This window comes from Nansenia antarctica (genome assembly GCF_963989245.1).
Source record: "Nansenia antarctica genome assembly, chromosome: 3".
In the NCBI taxonomy this organism is placed as follows: domain Eukaryota; kingdom Metazoa; phylum Chordata; class Actinopteri; order Argentiniformes; family Microstomatidae; genus Nansenia; species Nansenia antarctica.
Window position 1 is genome coordinate 21302366 of NC_137688.1, and position 22036 is coordinate 21324401.

Here is a 22036-nt window from a genome sequence, read left to right on the forward strand (position 1 = left end):
TTGGGAAGCAGCTGACGGGCGTTGGTGAATGGTGGTCATGGTAGAATCCTACAAAAATGAATGTCAAGCCTAATCTGATCATTCATGTCTTTGGCATTTACATGCCGGATAAGGTGCTTAGCCTTGAAATCTTTGAAGAGGGTACTAGGTTTTTATGGTGTGAAAGGTTTGTGTTGTTGACATATAAAGGCTACTCACACAGTCTTATAAAGGACCGATAAAGAGAGTATTTGCATACGGATCCCTCATATGAGTTCTCTTCCTCCATCCTTATCATCTATCCAGAGGAAGATGATGCAATCAGCGTATGATGACCTAGCCAAGCAGAGGATACTGCAGGCCAAGGCTCTGAGCAAAGAGGTCAGGGGAGGTAAGTGCTCTTTCATCTCTCTCACGTTGGATTGAATCAACTTTATCGATCCTCAGAGAGGCTGTATTACGTGTGACTGCCACCAGCAGCAGACACAGATAAGCATGATTAGCCACAGTAGTAGCATACGGGGGTAGGACACAGAAATACACATACGTACGTGGCTATTAACGGAGGTATGAAATCGACTGTGTTAGCCCTGTCGTCATCAGTAATGCAGTCTAACATCAAAGCGTTCTGTTCTGCTGGGGGCACGTGGGTTGGGGTGGGGTGGGGTGAGGTGTGGTGGGGATGGGGGGGTGGGCGGGCGAGGGGGAGGGGTGAGGGGTACACCATACACCAGAGGAAGAGCCGGAGAGAGAGAGAGAGAGGGAGAGAGAACCGTGCCCAACATTCCCCTGGAGACATTCCATGTGGTTTTGTTTGTTTGTTTTCCGATGGTCTCAGCCAGCGCAGTGACAAGCGTTTGGAATCAGGCCCCCCGGACTCAGCAAAATGTGACCCCCTACTGGCGAAACTTACACAGGCAACTCCTGTCAGGACTGGTTGGCACAAGACAGGAATTCCTATAACCCTTTTACTGAGAGGGAGAGAGCTGCTATAAGAGACGCTTCTTCCAAACAGCCTATTAATATACCCAGTTACCCATGCAACGTGAAACCACAACAAACATTAAACACCCCCTAAGACACAGCTCTCACTGCTATTTCAAAGTAGCCATGGTGTATTACTAGAATCTAGCAGAGATGCATTAGGCAAATTAGGAAAAATGAATCACTTTCTGGGGGGTGTGATGTAACCCTGGTTACTAAAGGAAGCAGGGTCTTTGCCCCTCTGTTTCATCATCCACTGACCGATGGTTCAGGCCGGCAGGTCATTTTCTCCATCTATATTTGCTTCTGTCTGGTGCTGGAATGGGGGGGGCCTGTCAGCACTAAGAGCTTCATAGTGGACAGACTTTTCTATATAATCAACAAGCATAATTCACTGTCATCATTGTGTGTACCTACCTGTGTGTGTGTGTGTGTGTGTGTGTGTGTGTGTGTGTGTGTGTGTGTGTGTGTGTGTGCGTGTATGCCTGCGTGTGCATGTGTGCGTGTGTGTGTGTGCATGTGTGCGTGTGTGCGTGTGCATGTGTGCGTGTGTGCGTGTGCACCAGAGGTGCTGAACCTGGGGAAGAAGGTCAGTGTGCCCAAGGACGTGATGATGGAGGAGCTGAACCTGCAGTCTAACCGCGGCTCCCGCATGTTCCAGATGAGACAGATGAGGGTGGAGAAATTCACCCTGGAGAACACAGTCAACGACACATTCAGCAACGTAAGACACACACACACACACACACACACAGGTTTGGGGAGTCTATTCCAAGTGCTTCATAGAGGGTTCTACCGTCGTTCATCAAAGGGATACAACCTATCAATACCCCCACACACCACTAAGTTAGATATCCATTGTAGACATTCGACTTTGATCGTCAAACCGTGAGGCGATTTACAGACTCGTCCGCTGTGCTAACAGCTATCCATACAGTTAAACCCACGGATGACCTCCTGTCCTGTCCCCTTGACGTGCTGCATTGCGCAAGCAGCTTGTTAGCGTGAAGGATTTACGGCGGTGCCTCGTCTGATGAGGCAATGAAACTCTGGCTGTCCTGTCCCCCTCTCACTTTCTGCTGCGCTGTCCCGCTGGGGGACGGAGAACTAGTGCAAACTGGAGCAAAGGTACTAGCTCCAAGAGAAGGTTCCTCGGGGAGTACTCCATGGTCCTCATTACATTCCATGGTCATGTCAGACCATTGGAGACCATTGGAGACAGACTACTAGTGTGTTATCTCCCATCCAAAGGTGGAAGGCGGAACCCAATGTTTTTGTAAAGAATAGGTGTGGGTTGCTTACATGAGCAATGAAACCCAAGCACCAGTGTTGTTATACCTTATCTACTAACCCCCTGCACCGTTTCTCCTGAGACATCTACTAACCCCCTGCACTGTTTCTCCTGAGACATCTACTAACCCCCTGTACTGTTTCTCCTGAGACATCTACTAACCCCCTGTACTGTTTCTCCTGAGACATCTACTAACCCCTGTACTGTTTCTCCTGAGACATCTACTAACCCCCTGCACTGTTTCTCCTGAGACATCTACTAACCCCCTGTACTGTTTCTCCTGAGACATCTACTAACCCCCTGTACTGTTTCTCCTGAGACATCTACTAACCCCCTGCACTGTTTCTCCTGAGACATCGACTAACCCCCTGTACTGTTTCTCCTGAGACATCTACTAACATTTTTCCTGCTATGACTAGTAGATCGATGATTCACTTACTTAGTCAAAGTTGCTTTGGAATAAGGCGTCTACTAAATGCCCAAAATGGTGGGTCTGTCTCTACCACAGGGATATGCAGAGCCCCCCCTCCCTCCTCAGACCACAGCAGAACCTCAGGTCGGGAAGGAGAACCAGGCCTACCCGGTGGCTGGCAAACACAGCCTGGTGACCACACTACAGAAGACCATCGCCAAGAAGGGCAACCCTGATGTCCTTGCTCCAGGTAACTGAATCTACACAGATGGGGGTTGATTGGGGGTGTATGGGGCTTACGTATATAAAGGGCTTGAGACTCCGTCCATGTAGGGGTAACATCTAACCAGCTATAGTGTGAGTATGTTTGATGGCCTTGAGTATCAGGTGTTCATGATCGCTTTCTGAGGTAAAAACAAACTGCTGATGAACGCCAGTCTTTGAGAGGCCACAGCCCTGAATGTGTGAGAGAGTGTTTGACAGCACACAGGCTGAGTGTCTGTGTGAGGAGTGTCCTGACGTGACACTTTACACAAGGCTATGCTTTGAGTCTGACTGACAGTGAGCTATTAAAGCCCTGTTTATTGTGCCGGGCTTCACACAATGTTTAACATAGTTGTATTGTTGCCAGGACTGACATCAAGTAAGCCTATTTAAAATAAAGCCCTAAATGCTCTCTGGGGCACTCAGACACAGATGCTGACGTCTGCTCTTTGACATTTCCACCTCCTGCCAGGATACTCAGGCCCTCTAAAGGAAATCCCTCATGAAAAATTCAACATGACAGTGGTCCCCAAATCCTACTGCTCGCCCTGGAGTGTAGCCCTAGGGGGCAGTGAGGAGCTGCTGACCTCTCTCGGCGCCCAGCTCCCTCAGCCACCACAGAAGATCCTGCCCGCCAACTACCGGTGCTTCAACAGGTCAGTCTCTGGTCCATTCTCTCTCAATTCCTCGCATTCCTGTCCTCCATCCTTCACTCGCTTCCTTCTTAGAAAGCATTGGAGGAGGGATATTTAAGGGTAGGAACTTAGATTTCCTTGTCCAATGCGTTTTCAACAGGAAGTGAAAGAAGGACGGAGGAGCGGATGTGAGGAATCAAGCTTCTAACCATTGAGAAAGGGTGTCTGGGTCCTACGAGCACCTACGCCTCAATGTCCAGGTGCCTTAAAGGGATAGTTCACATAAATTACACAATTACATATTTGGTTCCTTACCCTGAAAGGAGTCTATCAACAAAGACAGGCTTCTATCCACGCTTCCACAGTGTTTCCAAAAACCAATGGAAGCCAATTCCCCCGATTAGCATTGTATTAAGTTAGTTACTTAGGAGCTGTGGAGCTCTATGACTTGTGGGAAGGAACTTTGAGATGGTTTGAACATGAAAAACAGAAAATGCTAAAACAATGACAAGTTAAGATAAGTACAGTATGTCTCATCAAAGCTCACCTGACAACAAATTATTCAACAATTGAACGTCAGATGTAAGCCAGAAATAGTCTTTCAAGCCAGAGGACCCCTGAATGACTTCAGAGCTCAAATATATAGGATATGTTGGATGATATTTTTCATTGGCTAGGCAAGAACTTTCCAGATCTCACTCATTGTTTGTTGGACTAAAGGTCTTTGGATGCTATCAAGACCTTGCCCACCATCTTGGGCCAAGTGATCCTCCTGGCATTAGCTGAGGTTCAGAGCACGTTTAGCACCGGCTTAGCGATAACCTCTCCTCAAATATGACCATGCGCTCAGATGATTATCACAATTATCTCTCATATTAGCTTCCCTCGGCACCTGTCCATGTTTCCACTATTTGAAAAAGGATCTAGTCTCTGGCTCACACCTCTTTCGACCGTTGATGTCTGACGGCTATTTTAACCCGTGGTCTGGAAAGATGATCTACCCAGAGGCCTGCGTGCCTTTCAGCTCCTTAAAGACAGATTGCGCACCGAGGGGGATCCGGTTTTCTATGACACACACACAGGGTTACGTCATCCCAGTGAAGCAAGTCACAGAACAAAGGCTAAACTTGGGCAGAGAGGTTTGGTTCAGTCACTCAAGACTTTCATCAGTTGAGAGCCGGCCATCCGGTAAGTGAAGGAGGCGCGGAGGATCGGTTTACGTCATGAAGAGGGCTCATTAGGAAGTTATGTGGGGATAATTATCTCCGCGCTAAACGAACCGTCAGGCTAACTGGGAGAGCCAAGTACAAGAGGATGAGATCTCCATGCAGTGGAGCATGCATGCTTCTTCTGAATCCTCAATGGATATTTTCCTCCATCAGGTCCTTAAGCCAGGCTAGGTTATAGGCTAGGTTATAGGCCAGTTAGGCCAGGGTCATTATCAAAGAACTCTGTATGTATGACTAGGCATCACATGACATCATCTATCATCATAGATGATATCAGGATGATATCATCATCCTGTAACAGACTGTGTTGAGTGTGACAGATCTGATACCCTGGGAAGATAACACAATATCTCTCTCTCTCTCTCTCTCTCAGGGCTGCCATGCCCTTTGGGGGTGTAATGGGAAGTAAGAGGGTGATCCCAGTGATCGGCTTCGAGGCCTTGGACACCCAGAACCTCCCCAGTTTCACCACGAACCGCTTGCACCCGAAGCGCAACTTCAACAGAACTCCCCGTGGATGGGGTGCCGAATACTCCCCTGAATCTACCGACCTGTGAGAGGCCCTCAGCTGACCTACGACTCTTACCCTTCACCTGCCTGTGACCTTAGTGACATCACAGGCTAAGAGACTGGAGCATTAACCTGCTCTTATCCCCCCCCCCCTCCCACCCCATTCCTCTCCACTCAAAGATGATCCCTCTGTTTTGGAGTCTGTGCAATAGGGGAAAAGACTTGTGGATGGTTTACTAATGAGTGATCTCTGTAGAGGCTTACTGAGGACTAATGAATCAATCAACAGTTTGTTATCAGAATTCAGTTCATGCCAACCAAGGCCAGCTGAAGGGAGACCATGGCCCAATCCCATTTCTAATTTTTACCCCTACCCCTCGTTTTGGAGTGCCACTCGCTTTTCGGGTTGCCCCTCGGAGTTACATAGTGGTAGTGGTTGAAAATCTTCCTCTATGAAATGGGATAACCATTCAAGACCCTCATACGTCATCAGTAGTATCATAGAAAAGCATTGACGCTCGCGATTCGTTCACAACTTAGGTTTCACACTATCAATCGATCAAACAAGTCATCAAATAAAAAATATTAATGTTTCATTACCAGGCCAGTTCATGACAGAATAGCGATGCTCTGTAGGCTGCTCCTACCCAGCACTAATAGTAGAGGAGCGGTAACAAGTGCAACAACTTCGTGGCTGGACTTAAGTTACATTTCGGGCGTCATATGCCATCAAAGGGGGGAAATGCAACATGGAAATATGTCCAAATGCGGGGACTGTCGTACACAAAGCAGCCTTAAAACATTGTTGTAACGTTAGATCGCTAGCTAGAGACATCAAGGGGGTATTCCATGAACGTCACGAAAGAAAATCCAGGCTTATTTTTATGAATCTCGATAATTTCAGTGAGTTCCATTCCCTGAATGTGGCTTAAAGAAATCGGGTAGAAACAAAATCACAAAAGACAGTTCCATCAAGTGTCTTTTCAGAAACATTAGGTCTGACCTAATGTGACAAAGCATGAATTGTCGCAAATGTGTCAAAGCATGAATTTACGTTTGACTTAAGTTCCAAAGAACGTATTAATGAAAATAAACAAGTTAAGAAAATTAACACATTCACTGTCTTCAAAAGCCAATAGATAGAAGATATAGATAGATAGATAGATATCTCAGTCAGATAGTTAGATCAGTCAGAAGGTTGCTGGTTTTATCCTTGCCTCAGGAGAGAGTGTTGGACTGTAATTGAATGTTAACTTTTTCATTTCATTTAACAGAAGCCTTGATCCAAATAAATGTACAACAAATACATTTGTCTAAGTAAGTGAATCTTCTATCCATCAGTAATCATAAGAAATAGTAATCTATGCCAAATTCAGGGGCCATTGGCAGTTACAATGCTAGAAGAACATCATTACTACTAATAATTACTAGTCAGAAAGGCTTCAAACACCATTGTAGTTATGTCCGTTCTCGTAAATTAGCCTACACCATAATTTTAAACATACATGTTAGCTGCATTATATTAGATTAAACTTTATTGTTATTGCAGAGCTCGTAACAAGTAAGACAACAAAATGCAGTAGAAAGTGTATATCAGTAGCAGGATTCGAACCCAGTCCTCAAAAGGAGTCTGTGTCCTGAACACACCACCATATACCACTGTGCCATCCTGACAATCTAATATTATTCAGCATGCTGATAATATAGCCACAATAGAGAATGTTCATTCACTAAAAATGAAAATAAAACAATAAGTAGGCTAGCATAACGTATGCATTTAATCTGTCAGCTATTTTTTGCCATGCCATCCCCCTTGCTTTGTTAATTACGATAATTCTCGTAAGAATTTCTGTTCTTCATACAGCTCCATCAGCATGGTTTGCTCGGCTGCTGAGAATTGGGATTGGGCCCATCTGTGTCTCAGCCCTATACGACCCCCCCCCCCGAGGCAAATGAAACATGTTGAATGACCTGATTACATACTTGTTGTAGTTGCTTTAGCTTTAGTTGACAACATAAACGTGTGTAAGTTTGTTTCCTAATGAGTTCTGTGGAGTACTGGGGGCTGACTATGGACTTATAAAACCAATCAATAGTTAGCTGGCTGCCCTCTTATCCATCTTCATCCCTAATCTCTTTGTCTCTCTCCTGATTTCTTTCCTTCTCTCGTTCATCACCACATGCTCTGTCTCCCTTCTTTTCCGATGCCTCCCTCCTCTCTGATTCCCGCTGTTCATAGAGGATATATATGATTGTTTAGAAGGGTGGACTGAGACAGCAGCATGTTGAATTACACATTTTAATGGCATAAGTGGACAACATACAAAGAAAACTTAACAATAAACTAAATTAGATCGTTTTGTGGGTAATTAACATTGTATCAAAATTCAAAACAAATCCACAATGTTATGGGGGAAAAAAATACAAAAATGAAGGTCTTAAAAAGATCGACTGAGCAGGATGCGTTGCACATTTAAACAGTTTTCCAAGCTAACGTTGTAGGTAGAGCATCATCTAAGGCTTCCACATGAACCTGTGTGCATTTGGACAATGGCATACAGGCGCCATGCACAAAAACTTCTTTTAACTCATAAGAATCCCTTTATGATAGAAAGAAATTCACCAGGTACGTTGAGGTGGATTTTAACGTGATGGATTTAGTCGTTAGCCATAAACTCAGACGCTCTGCAATGTAGCTGTTAAAATGAGAAACCTGACGGTGTGAGAAAGTAGGCAGTCTGGTAGCTTCTCCAGACCAGAGCTGGGGACCGTTCAGTAGGGTGAAATGTTCAGGTGTTGGGCGACAGAAACAGAAGGTAACAGACACACAGGAGGTCTACGATGAGTAGTATCTTTCACACTGCACATTTCTACCTGAGTTCTGAATGTTTCACCCTACTGAACCTGTGACCGTGCCCTGTTTTGCATAGCCACGCTATGTCGTGTTAAAGGTATCGCTGTGGCGACTATTCGCCGTGCCGTGCGGAGTGGGCATGGGCGCCCATGCGCTGAGGATCCTGGGAAGGGTAGTGGATGTGCCCTGGGGGCCTCATGCCCATAGGGGGGGGCGGAGGAGGGCCCATGGAACCCATGGGATGGAACATCGGGGGGCCAAAACCTGAAGGAGCCATACCACAAAACAGTAGTAAGGTGAATGCATCCACAACAGCTTCACCTGCCCTGCCTTTTTAAGAGATTAGATTATATTGAACTTAATTGTCATTGCCGAGTACAAGTACCAGACTTAAACGAAATACAGCTTAGCATCTAACCAGAAATGTAAATAGTGATACAAAACATGATATAAAAACATGACAGTGATAGGTAAAGTATGTCAAGTAGTACAGTAGTTAGAGTATATACAGTTATCAGCCATGTACAGTTATGGTAGCTATGTACAGTATGGTCTGTACAGATCAGTACAGATGAAGACTATTGAGAGGCACCTAGCGAGTCCGCTCATAAACATATCACAGTGGTGGGAGTGTGTACCTGGCGGGGGTGGGTTGATGCCGGGGGGAGGAGGCAGGGCGATGTTCATTAGGGAAGATGAGGAGCCAGGGTCCAGGTTGAAGTAGTTGGTGGGGGCCTCCTCCTCCAGGGCAGGGGGTGGGGGGAGAGCTGTGGTGGGGAGAGAGAAGAGTCAGAACAGACAAGACACACACAAAAACATAGAGGATACAAAAGAGCACACCGCGCGCGCACACACACACACACACACACACACACACACACACACACACACACACACACACACGACTCACTTCCAGGCAGGCCAGGTACAGGGTCCATCCTGGTGCCCATCTCACTGACGCCATCCTTGATGGCTTCCTTTCCTCTTGCGGCCTGGGACCTGGTCATTCATAATACAACCAGTACCACAGTCAGTTACCAAGTAAAGCTCACTTTTACAATTCACCATGAATTCAGACAGACAGTGCACCTTCCTGACCTGGCAAGAACAAGGACAACACTATGGCTACCCTACCCTATACAACTCAACCACTCCTGATGACCATCACCCTCTCTCGTAGCCCGCCTCTCTGTTGACCCTTGATCTCTCACCTGCCCCACTTGACGGTGAGCCTGCGTCCGTTGATGATGAGCTTGTTGAAGGACTTCTCTGCCGCCTGCTCGGCCGCCTGCCTCGTGGCAAACTGGATGAAGGCACACTGCTGCCTCTGGACGATGGTGGTGGTACGGATCTCCCCAAACTGGTAGAAGTGGTTCCTGAGTACGTACACACACACACTTTAGATCGCAAGTTCCCAAATCCTGTGCAATCTTTCAGACAACCAAAATATTTTTTTGGCGCCGTGTTAACAGTATTGTAAGTAGCCAGGTGAAACGGTGAGCGATTATCATTGAGATTCAGACGATTTTCTGGAGCAAAAACATTTTTGAATCAATCTCTTTTTATTCCTAGAGGTTGGATGAGACCCCCCTACCTGAGCTCCATGTCTGTGATGGTGTCTCCCAGGCCCCCTACATAGAGCGTGGTGATGGTCTTGTCCTCAGGCGGGTCGAGGCGGGGCATGGTGGTGGCCCGTTTCAGCAGCTTGTCTGCCACAGGGTCGTTGATGCCGTAGTAACGGTCCTTAATGTTCTGGTCGGCCAGGGGGTCGTCTGGGTCTGTGGGCTTCTCGTGCCTGTGTGTGTGTGTGTGTGTGTGTGTGTGTGTGTGTGAGAGAGAGAGAGTACAATTGACTACCAAGACAGATTCATACAAAAAATTCTGAATTAAGAGTCTGAATTATCAGACATGGCCGAGCTGTGTTGGTGAACATGGGAATAAGGATGAAATCCCTGCACCGAGTACCATTGCCGCAGGTAAATTCAAGCTCAACAGCACCCCCATGCTCATAAAACAAGTAATTACAACTGAAAACAAATCCATGTGAGAAACTGTGATGTGTGTGTGTGTATGCGAACGTACCATACCAAACAGAAGTACGCACCTCTATTTTGGCACTGAATGTTTTACAGTTGAAAGGATAGAGAGTAACGTTACAAATTGATTCCCCACCTGTACGGGCACTCCTCTCCTCTCTTGCACTCTCCCTTCACCCAGAAGGAGCAGATGTGGGGCCTGTTCCTCTTGTAGTAGGGCGTGGTGCGGGCCAGCTTCAGCAGCATGTCACTGGAGCTGGGGGCCTTCCCCAGCAGGCCCACGGGCCGCGTCCCGTCAGTGTTGGCTATCTGGACACACAGACAGCAGGCTTCAGAAATGTCACCTCGTTCTGAAAGGTATATGACGTCTTTGGGTAGCTGGAGCCAGATAATGTCATGGTTCTCCCCAAGGAATGCAAGAGCGCTGCGCCACGCTGTGAACATTTCAAGCCTAATTAAACTATATGTTTAGTATTGACAGAGTAACTATATGTTTAGTATTGACTGAGTAACTATATGTTTAGTATTGACAGATTAACTATATGTTTAGTATTGACTGAGTAACTATATGTTTAGTATTGACAGAGTAACTCTATGTTTAGTATTGACAGAGTAACTATATGTTTAGTATTGACAGAGTAACTATATGTTTAGTATTGACTGAGTAACTATATGTTTAGTATTGACAGAGTAACTATATGTTTAGTATTGACAGAGTAACTATATGTTTAGTATTGACAGAGTAACTATATGTTTAGTATTGACAGAGTAACTATATGTTTAGTATTGACAGAGTAACTATATGTTTAGTATTGACAGAGTAACTCTATGTTTAGTATTGACTGAGTAACTATATGTTTAGTATTGACTGAGTAACTATATGTTTAGTATTGACAGAGTAACTATCTTTGATCGCCAACAACATTGTTGTTAAAAGCGAAAGGGAAACCATTATGATGTTCCTCAGTGAATTCAGTGTTTTCACATGAATGAAGTCGGGTTTCGATAACTGCAATCCAGCACAGCCATCCTGAGGAGAACCCTGAAGTTACTGGGATACCACTGGGCTCAGTCTGATTTACATTTAAAATTGGGAGACATCAAGGCCGATTCAAAATCTTGCCTTGGTCAAATCTTATTCAGAAAGGTATATGACTTCTTAGGGTGCTGTAGTCAGATCTTTTTTATGATTTATTATGGGAAAAGGCCAGCACTCACTATTGCTATTAATACTGCGTTTATCTGCAACGGTGGAGGCGTTTCTTCTATAGAGGCGAAAAAGGGTACAGAAGAACAGGGAGGCAAAGACCCCTCTCCATCTCCATCTCCTCTTGGGGTATTTATAGAGAGCTCCGACTCAGCTGTTGTAGTAACGAGCTACGTGAACGGTCTGCAGCCTCGCTGAAGCGCTCAGTAAACTGTCGTAAAGGAGGGGGGGGGGGGCACCAGCGGCAGGGGATTACCATGACGACAAACAAAGAGATTACTGTTGTCTTGAGCCCAGGTTAAATAAGATTGACGCAAATCTCTCCCCTGTCAGAGAGTCCCCTTAAACTGGCCCTACGGCCCTGGCGCTCCAGCGGTACATACCTCTCTCTCCATGTTCTGAGTGTAGTACTCCTTGTTCACGTCTGACTTCGGCACGTCATCCTTGACTGAGAGCCCAGTGTCTCTGACCTGGATTGGTAAACCTGTGGACCACAGAGGGGGAAATTAAACACAATCACAATTCATATTTGAAGGAGGCACAGCTCCCATGCCAAGACTTGGGTTTGAATAGTATTTAGTATTCAATCATTTCGCTGTGGTTGGTTGAGTAGTGCCTGCCACATTTGATCAAATGGAATAGTCCCAAAAGAGGACACCCCACCATCTGGAACTACTGACAGGCTAATGCTCAAAATACTTTTACGTATTTCATGCCACGTCACATACGGAGAGAGAGAGAGAGGGTTACTTACCATACTCCAGATCAAGCAGACAGGTCTGACAGACATTCTTCATCTTGCTGCAGGTCTGACACACCTCTGTCTTCTTGAAGCGCATGCGGGTGCCAGGGCACCAGCGGAACACCGTGAAGGGACGCACGCAGATCTGGAGGAGACCATGGTAAATCACTGCTACTTCACTTTAGTGTTGTTAGCCACAGACTTTACTTTTTGGAAGGGTGGTGGTTAATTGTATTATACAACCAGGGCACATATATTCCATGGTCACAGGATCCATTTGAGGACCAGTGAAACCGAGTTGAGATGGTGAATCTCACTCCTAAAGTTTAAATACCCCCATCTGCGCTGTCGATTTGCTAGCTTTACGATAGCGTAGCTGCCTGGTTTACGTCGGGTATTTGAGGAGATGGCTGTGTGTGTTGGCAAGTCAGAGGACGCAAGTTCAAGACTCGGTCGGAGCACCTTGAATTGCGGGGCTCCTGTTTCCAACAACTTGACGTATGTTTCACCACCATACATCACTGGCCTAAATCTGTAATATTGACTCTGAGTGGAAGAGCCCCTGCAAAGATTTAAGATAATGACGATATGCTTTGCTAATATAACAACAAAAACAAAGAAGTCTGTCTTACCTTGCATTCTTTCCCATACTTCTCTTTGGTCTGTCAAAGAAAACATGGGCATAAACTTGAGGATTATAAAGCACAAAACCATCAACAGGGGACGGGCTCTTAATAAGTGATGAGGTTACATTGCATAATGGAATTTGGAGCCAAAAAAGAACTTGAACTTACCATACGGATGTATGGGTTCTCTCCCAAACATGTCTGACATAGGATTGGGAAATCCTGGAGGAGGAAGAGACTAAATCATTCATCTGCAATGTCCGTCATCAAACACTGCCAGTTTATCATCTTAATATAGCCTAGCCTGTGTAATGGCTTCTCTAGTCACAGAGCTACATTCTCACACCTTTCTACAGATTACCCTTTATAGTGTGTACTCTGGCCCAGGGCTGTGTTTGAATGCCCTGAGTGTAACAGGGCTTTATAATACCTACTTTACCATCTGTTGGGAGATGTGGTTTCAGTTCAGGTTCTAACTAAGGCCTTGGACCTCTTCAATAACAACCACCTCATCAGATAAACATAAGCAGCTCTTTGGAGCAACAAGCTTTCTGTGAGGAGAGTCTTGGGTTGCCAGGCTGGTGCCATAGTACCAAACGAAACGAGGGACCGTAGACTGGTAGCCGGGAGGGCAGCATATTCAACACTGTTATGAGTCCACGTTGGTGACACTACGGTTTACCAATGGTAATGACACACAAGCACATATGATCTCATAAACAATTCAGTGTGTGCTATATTGAGAGGATAGTTGACAGCCAGGAATGACATTTCTGACCTTTATGAACAGAACGCTCAAAGAGTATATACAGCATAGCTCGCTAGCAGGTTAGCATCCACGACTCATCTGTTTCCGGGTTAGCTTAGCTAGGCTACGTTAACGGTACGTTATCATATTTGTTGTGATGGGAAGTTATAGTACCACAATAAGAATAAAAGGCCAGCAAAGTAGGACAGACTTAGATAGTACAGTCACCAGAGTCGACACAACAGCTGCTAGCTAAATAGAACAGTGTGTAATAAGCCGCCAATTCAAATTGCCACGCTTGAGCTAAGCGGCTAGCTAAACAGCTAGCGCCGGATCACCACGCTGTGTTGAAAGTAACGTTATATCTGCTGCTGGAAATCGTACAGACGTTGATTTGTCATTTCATACAACGACCTTTTTGGTGGTTCGTTAACTATTGAATCGTCAGTTTGATACATACCGCGTCTTCCCAGTTCTGCCTGTTATATGTGTTAGCTCCCAGGGACGTCGCCATGTTTTTTTCACTTGTGTGGCAAGAAAGACAAAAACAACAGCCGACAACAAAGAACTCAAATCCCACAATGCAACACGAGCTTCTGTCGTGTACTTCCCCTTCTGTCCTGAGGGTGGCGTTTTATTTCAAGATATCGTTTAGAAATCATCTTGATTTCTGTTTGGGAAAGCATGTATTGTATTGGCTAACATCTATTATGTTGTAGATAATTTTATAATCCACAACAATGGAAACGTCCCAACATTTAGTTTTTGTATTCATTTGTATTCATTTAGTTTGTGAGTGTGTGTGTGTGTGTGTGTGTGTGTGTGGGGGGGGGGGGTGCGTGTGGGTGTGCGTGTGGGTGTGTGTGTACGTGTGTGTGTGTGTGTGTGTGTGTGTGTGTGCGTGTGTGTGTGTGTGTGTGTGTGTGTGTGTGTGCGCACGCGCGTGTGTGTGCGTGTGGAGTGGTGTGTGTGTGTATGGGCTTTGTGAGTGTGTGTGTGGGGGGGGGGGCTTTGTGAGTGTGTGTGTGTGTGTGAGGGTGAATGTGTGTGTCTGTGTGAGTGTTTTCACTCTGCGTGCTCTAGCAGTCTATATTAGAGCGTGTAGGATGCAGATTAGGGTTTTACACTAATGGAGGCATAAGCCCCTCATGTTTGTTTGAGGTCGTGGAGGAGGCTCTTTGCTGAGACCAGAGACAGGGATTAGATCTAGAGTGCTGGAATTGGAGGTCAGAGAAAGAGATGGAGGTCAACAACATATTCAATTCAAGACAATTTAGGAAATTGATTGTTTTAGTTGAAGAAATGGAGTGGTGCTTCTAGAAGATTGGGGCCGATTGTCTGCTCCGTGACTTGAGTTTCAACACATTTCCTGAGTTGAGCTAGCACAAACTCTATACGCAGGCAGTATACAAAAGGCAGACATTTTCTCCCCTGGACTTTCTCACAGTGAACCAGACAAGCAAGACTATTCAATACAAAACAATAGGGCAGGGGTCCGTGGGCACAGCAATGCCTCCTGTGGTTTCACTTGGCGTAGAATACTTCACATCCATGCTGCATCTCCGGCCAGACTCTTTCCAGACAGTCGGTGTCTCTCCCTGGGAGCAACATCAATATGGTTTTTAATTATGTGCTCATCAGACTTAGGGCCTACAGCAGTTATTGATTGGTTTGCCCCTGTGGCTAGGACAATGAGAAGGCAAAGGTTAGTTTAAATGCCTGATATCTCCCCCATGTAGCCACAGGACAAATATAGAGAGGGGAGTGGGGAGTACTGTGTTGAGTGGGACAATAAAAAAAAGTTAACTCTCAGCGCTGGCCTGTCTTAATGAGTCGTGTGACCCCCGTGTGCCCCGTCATGTGATCTGGATGAGACAGGCAAAGCTGTTTGAAGGACGGCTTTGTCCCGGGTTTAGACCCTCTGTAATCAAATCACCAACCTCGTGTGTCACAAGGTCAGAGGACGTGTGGTTGCTTTATTCTCTCTGACAGCTGGTCCAGAGTCAGTTTTGAAGTTTTTGCTAACAATGGTTTGGGTTTGAGTTGGAAGCAATACGAGCTGATCTTAGATCTGTTGTTGAGGAAGAAAGTGACTGGATTTGGAATGAGTCACTGAGACAGACATTTGTGCGCTCTTGCTCTTCACAGAAGAAAAAAAAGTTGAAACCATAGCCACGGGCAATGTTTACAGCAATACCTTTGATACACTTGTGTCTCCAATTGGGGTTCTCTGCCATAAAGCTCCTTTACAAGCAGTAAACTCAGTTTTTCCTGAGAAGACCTGGCGAATGTGCTGAGTGATAACAATGAGCAACATGAAATGAATACAGTTGGACTGAGCGACTTGACTGAGGGGTTTTCAGTTTCTCGGTCCTTGAGGGCCACACCACTGTGGTCTACCTCTTCACACACAAGGAATGTACTACTGTTTAACTTGATGTTACGCACTCAACTATCTAATGCCATCTCTCATAAATAGATGGCCATAAAAATGTGTTTCTAATTTGGGGGGAGCTAGCACCTTTATTGAAATAAACCTGCCTGCCTGTCACTTCATTATCAGTCATCGATGCGGTGCTGTGGCGCCCCCTGTCGACCAGTGGGTCACACTGCACCATAGCGCTACAGAAAAGGGACACGTTCTCAAATTTCTCCCATCAGACAAGACTGCCTTCCTTCTCCGCTCTCTGAGAACACAGAGCCCTCTGGAAAACCGAGACGAAAGGCGCCGGGCGTGCTTGCTTTGGTTGAATCTAATGCATTCACTCAACCAGCCACCTTCTTCGTCTCTATCGTTGAACTCGGATCTTGAGGAGGTGAGTGGCAAAGTGTGTGGAAATCGTTTTGCAAATGTTTTTGTCAAGGCAGATCTCGCTTCTGCGCTGGTCAATCCGTTCAACGAGCTAAACGTTTTGCTATACTACACTACTAGCTTCAAGCTCGCTAGCTTACTCGCCTTGTCGCAGACCCGAGAATGCGGCCACCGTTTTTGGCCTGAATTTCCCCGGGATCGAAAACGAAGCCCGGAGAAATAGTTGAATCCCAGGGCGGCTTTTTCCAGCTGGCGGAATCCTAGTATTACGGTAGCTAGCTGGCTAGCCATGTTATTGTAGAGGGAATCGTGTCGAAGTTTTTGGACAGGAATTAATGTGTTTCGGGTGTCGGAATGTTTTGCACCGAACCTGATACAACAGCAGAGAAACTTGTAACTTTGTTGGCCTCTTTCATAGTAAAGCATTGTTATGGTTCTCTAAGCCAAGCACTGATTTGCTGCGTTGGTTTGTGATGCATGGAGCTAGCTGTTGTTTTTGTGTGAGGCGAGTGAGTGTGTTGGAAACATTTAGCCAACAACACTAGACATTGGTAAACATCTCTGTGACTGTGTTAAGTGTTGATCAATTGCTTTTGTGGCCTTGTTCGATTATGCAATAAGTCCCCCTTTTTTACTAAAGATGGGGCACAAAATGTGTTTGGAAATGTTGCCTCTATCTAATTTGCAGCTCGACTGCACTCAACAATTCAATTTTTTAATGTAATAACGTTTCACATGACTATGGAAAGTAAGGCTGCCTACTATGGTTGTAGCAGGACTGGAGGGAACGGGGGTTCGACCTGTGTTTCTCAACGCACCCTCACGGTCATCCCCCTGACTGACTAAATGCTTGTAAAGTTTTGGGGGTGTAAGGTGTCAGTGAACTGTTAGACTAGCCATCATGTAAGATCATGTGTGATGATGACGAGGGTGATGCAGATGAGGAGGAGGGTTTTAAACAAATGTCAGGCCATAAAAGATGTGTATAGTATAGTGGATAGTGTACATAGCCTTTATTTATGTAAACCAGCTATTTTCCCTTCTTGTTTTTAGTTTTTTTTCCTAGCACCAGGGGAGCCCCCCCTCCCAAATTTCGTTGTATGGTACCTGTACTGTATCAATGACAATAAAGACCATTCATTCATTCATTCATATGTTGCATGTTCATGGAGCATACATACATGTGTTTAATTGAATCAAAGCCAGCCAGCTTCCTCTAAGATAGCTAAATATATCAGATTCCATAAGCATTTTACTCCCTTCGGCGGGAACAGGAGCAGTCCAGACCTGCCTGAAATGTTATAGCCTGAGGGTGTCTGTGTTTGAGAGAGAGAGAAAGAAAGAATAAAAGAGAGCTCATACTATTCAGTTCCCTGTGTGTTTGGCAAGGGTGTTCCTCCTGAAATCGGAGGCTCAGATCCAAGAGAATAGGACCAGGCCCTTCTCCAAATGCTACCATCTCCCCCCCTCTGATGTTGTGACATGTGGCTTTATATTATGAATATTTTGTGGGGAAACCCCCTCCGTGTCCCCAAAAGGCCTGCGTGTTTCTCCCTCACATGTTTGCTTGTGCATTTTGAAAACTGCAGAATATATTGTGGAATGTTGTGGCTGGGAAGTTCTGTTCTGTCTGGCTGTGCCAACTGTTCTGTCTGGTTGTGCTAGGGTTCCATCCGACTGTTCTGACTGCCAAGGTCCCTGGGATCTACTGATCTGTGCGTGTTTGAAGGCGGCAGCAGCAGCTGCGGCGAGCTGATCAAATATCAGCAACTCTTTATATCAATATTTCATCACAGCGCTTAAGTACATCGGACACATGCATGTGGCGGAGCTTGACAATGTGTTGACGGATGACAGTTTGACAACTGATGCTCACATCACTGTTCTCCACCATTAATCTACGATGAGGTGTGATGATGCACTTACATGCTTCATTGCGCTCGATACTGACAATGGGATATCATGATCAGTATTATCGACTTATATGTTATTATCGAATTATTAGTATTATCGAATTATATAGTTATTATATATTATAACCTTGCCTAGGTGTGAAAAACAGATGTAGGCTAATACCTTGCTGATGAGGAGGAGGCTAGTGCTCACCAGTGCAGAGTCGACGACCACCCTATTGCATGTAATCGTACGCAAGGCTAGTTGAGGGTTTAGCCTGGGAGTGGGGGACTGCAGTGCCCAACAACATGCCAGTTCTTGTATTTTTCCATGTCACTGACTCTCAAAGCCATGCTCAGTGTGTAGGGGCAGCAGCGCTCCCTTTAGAATGAGACGACTCAGGCAACCCTCCAATGCACTGGGGGGCCCCTGACCTGCCCAGCCTCCGTGGGCCTATAGCACCGCTCTCCACCACAATGGCACGGCCCCTGTGCAGCACCTTTTGGCTAAGACCCCCCACTCCCACCCCTCCTCCTCCCCTCCTCCTCCTGGAACTTATCCCCTGCCTGGACAAATTGAATAGGAGGAATGTTCATTAGGTGTTTATTCAGGAGGGATCTTGGCCCATTCAGCAGTATGTGGCCTATTTTGCTCGGTATATCGGAATATGCACAATTTAGACGGCGCGCGTGTTAGTTTGCAAGTGCATTTCCCCCCCTTTTGTAGTATGTTTTGGCTTAGCCTGAAATCTGGAGTAGAGTAAACACATTTGGAAAAACCACAGCACCGATACTCACTTCAGTATTAGTCAATCACATTGGCCCGATAGCCATCAGTAATCCACAGAAAAAACCTGGAGAGTTATTTTGAATAGAAAAAGGCCTCCATCAGATTGTTGGCAGTCGCCGAGAGTGTCCACATGTGTGGCTGAACGCTACAGTATGCGGGCAGATCAGATTACTGAACGATTAGCCATGGCCTCCTATCCCCGGCCCAGGGAAATGATTTTCCACTGTCATAATTCCCCAGACTGAATTACCCAGGGCAGTGACTCACACAGACACCATATAGGTCCAGATACTGCACTGTCGCGCCTCCCTCTCTTTCTCTCTCTCTCTCTCCCTCTCTTTCGAACTCTCTCGCACACCCTTTTTCCCGTTTTCTCTCTCTCTCTCTCTCTCTCTCTCTGTGTCTCTCTGTCTCGGGTGGAGTGAGATGAGGTGAAGGAGTAGGCTAATCATGACATGGTCGTGCCGACATCATCAGGACTATCGGGAGAAGGGGAGGAGGGAGTCTGGGGCCGGGGGGGGGGGGGGGGGCGTGGAGGGGAATTCAAAGGGGGTGGGAGTGGACGGGAAGCGGCAGAGGTACATTTCCAAGGTGCTTACCCTCCCCGCCCGCCCCCGGGGGGGTGGAATCTGATACATTCCAGAGGCTCCTCTAGGCAGGCGGATAATGGAGACTAGGGTGCAGCGTTTCATCAGATGACACATGATTGCAGCATAAGTGGTGGGAAAGTGAGAGCGATGTCATCATTAGATGTAGCCTAGCGAGCTCCGGTCGCCTCGGGGGTGAAGAGGACCACGCCAAGCAGACAGGATACCAGTTACAGGAGAGGTGGGTTCCTCCGCACGGCGCGTCTCTCACGGCTCACCTTCAGACAGTCAATCAACTTTATTGTTGAATTTCGGTGCAATGCACTTCAAACACACACACACACACACACGCACACACACACACACACACACACACACACACACACACACAAAAGATATGCAAAAGTATGACGAAAATATGAAAGTCTTGGATTTAAAAGAATACACTTCCTGTTTCTGGTTCAGCTTGCTTTCCAGCTGGCTTCTCCATGAGATTGTTCAAGAGCCATAGATTTCAGTTTTTTTCCAAGTGGCTCAAATTACCGTCTCCAAATCTCAGGCTATTCACTGTGATGCTCTGTGAATAATGGCGACGTAAAGCACTTTCACACCCCTGAAAGTAAGCATTTAATAATAGATACAGGAGACAGACTTGTCATGTTGACTGGCCTATATTACCAGTGTGGCTTTATCTCCCCCATTGAAACCCTAGCGATTTGTGCCGTGTTTTTCTCTCTCAACCCGGCTCCTTTCGGCTGAAGGTTATTTATACGCGAGATGGAAAATGCGGCCTGTTTTATTTAGTGGTTTAAAAACAAGCTGCTGGATGTTAATGGACTTCACCTCAGCCGTTCTCCCAGGCCCTTGGGGCACAACGCATTCATACACACAGCATGGGAGCGCTCTGGTGCTCGCTAAGTTAATGAAGGCATTTTCGGAGTGCTCGATGTGCGGTAAATAGGAATCTACCACTCCACCACGGAATGTTATAAAGCCCTTGTGACCCTCATCATAAGTGCTATCCATTTACCCGATATGATTAGATGTTTTAGATATATTCTTTATTTTTCTTTTATACCCTGATCAATTTAGCCATTTAGGAGATTGATCTTCAGAGTAAGAGGTGTGTGTGAATGTTACTTTAGTGAAGGAGGTGAAGGGCTAAATGCTTCTGCTTAGCATGGGTTGTTGTTTGTTGTGCTGCTTGGCCTATCAGGTGACTAGCCTTGTATAGGTGACTGCTGAAGCATATGTCGGTGTGGAGTAGGGGGTTGAGCCTCAGGGGTGGAGGTATAATGGTTACCCGCGCTGAAAGGTCCTCTCCCAGTGTGACCATGTAGAGAGACAGGTGGACGGGGGTTGCGGGCGGGGGGCCGGCTCACTGTTTATGCAGTTGTCTGGTGGCCGTGCCTGCACACGGATACCTCACACACGGATACCTCACACACACTGACACCACACACACATACACACACACACACACACACTCCTCACACCTCGTGCTGAGCTGAAGAGCTGTGGCGTTCTCTGACTCCCCTACTTGGCCCTGTGTATGTGACACACAGCCTACTCTTTGCCTCCTGGAGGGCTTCTCCCTCTCTCTCTCCCTATTTCCCCTTCTCTCTCACTCTTCCCCCTCTCTCTCTCTCTCTCTCTCCCTCTTTCCCTCTCTCTCCCTCTCTTTTCCCCCCCTCTTTCCCTCCCTGTCCGTCTGTGCTCTGCAGGTTAAACCGGGTCAGGACAGAGATGCTATGGCGGTAGGGCGAGGGGCCTGTGTGTTTACCAGGCGACTAAGGAATGACCGGCTAGGCAGAGTCACCAGGAGAGACCCACCTCTCCTGGTCGTCTGGGAGAGTCAGAGAGCAACTCTGGAGCCCACCAACACAACACCCACACAACACCAACACAACGCCAACACCAATACAGCACAATAGAACACAACACCAACGCAACACCAACACAACACCAACACAAGTAGGGATGCACCGAAATTTCTGCCGAAAATAGCAAAAAAAGCACATTCGGTGTTCGGCCGAATGAGTGAAAAGACTACCAGTGCTTACTGCCAAGTCAATTACAGCAAACATGTCGGCTGTTTGGCATCTGTTCACTGAACAGCACAGTCCGACATCACTTCCGTTTTCGTTTTCGCGACTTATAATAAAATGTCTTGACAAAATAAAAGCGTGAGCTAAGCGATCACTGGAAACTGATGGGATCACAGTATTTTACATCTTTCATGAAATGAGGAAATATGATGTAACAAAGTATATACAATTTAAAACGTAATTATGTAATTATGATAATTATCGTTTTACATTTATATGAATAAGCATACAAGCATGAATAATTTATTACTGGTACAAAAATTGGCAAAATAAATTAAAAACTGCCGGTACGCACTCGGTATTCGCTATTCAGCCAAGTGTTTCCTTAAT

At 46.1% G+C, this 22036-nt stretch overlaps 2 protein-coding genes across 2 annotated transcripts; one reads left to right on the plus strand and one right to left on the minus strand.

Annotated features, from left to right (window-relative positions):
• Window positions 1–291: 291 nt before the first annotated feature.
• Window positions 292–5351, plus strand: LOC308153443 (myozenin-2-like; the record flags this gene model as incomplete). The annotated part of the gene is made up of 5 exons (XM_080526595.1): window positions 292–370; window positions 1530–1687; window positions 2763–2916; window positions 3403–3586; window positions 5168–5351. The coding sequence occupies 5 exons, from the start codon at window positions 292–294 to the stop codon at window positions 5349–5351; spliced, it is 759 nt and encodes a 252-aa protein (XP_080382721.1).
• Window positions 5352–7596: 2245 nt separating this feature from the next.
• On the minus strand, window positions 7597–14063 carry rbm22 (RNA binding motif protein 22). Its single transcript, XM_080525271.1, has 11 exons — window positions 13978–14063; window positions 12938–12991; window positions 12776–12805; window positions 12156–12288; window positions 11785–11885; window positions 10331–10503; window positions 9753–9953; window positions 9370–9534; window positions 9069–9157; window positions 8797–8925; window positions 7597–8422 (listed from the first exon to the last, which is right to left on the minus strand). The coding sequence occupies exons 1-11, from the start codon at window positions 14029–14031 to the stop codon at window positions 8271–8273; spliced, it is 1281 nt and encodes a 426-aa protein (XP_080381397.1). The 5' UTR covers window positions 14032–14063; the 3' UTR covers window positions 7597–8270.
• Between the last annotated feature and the right edge of the window lie 7973 nt (window positions 14064–22036).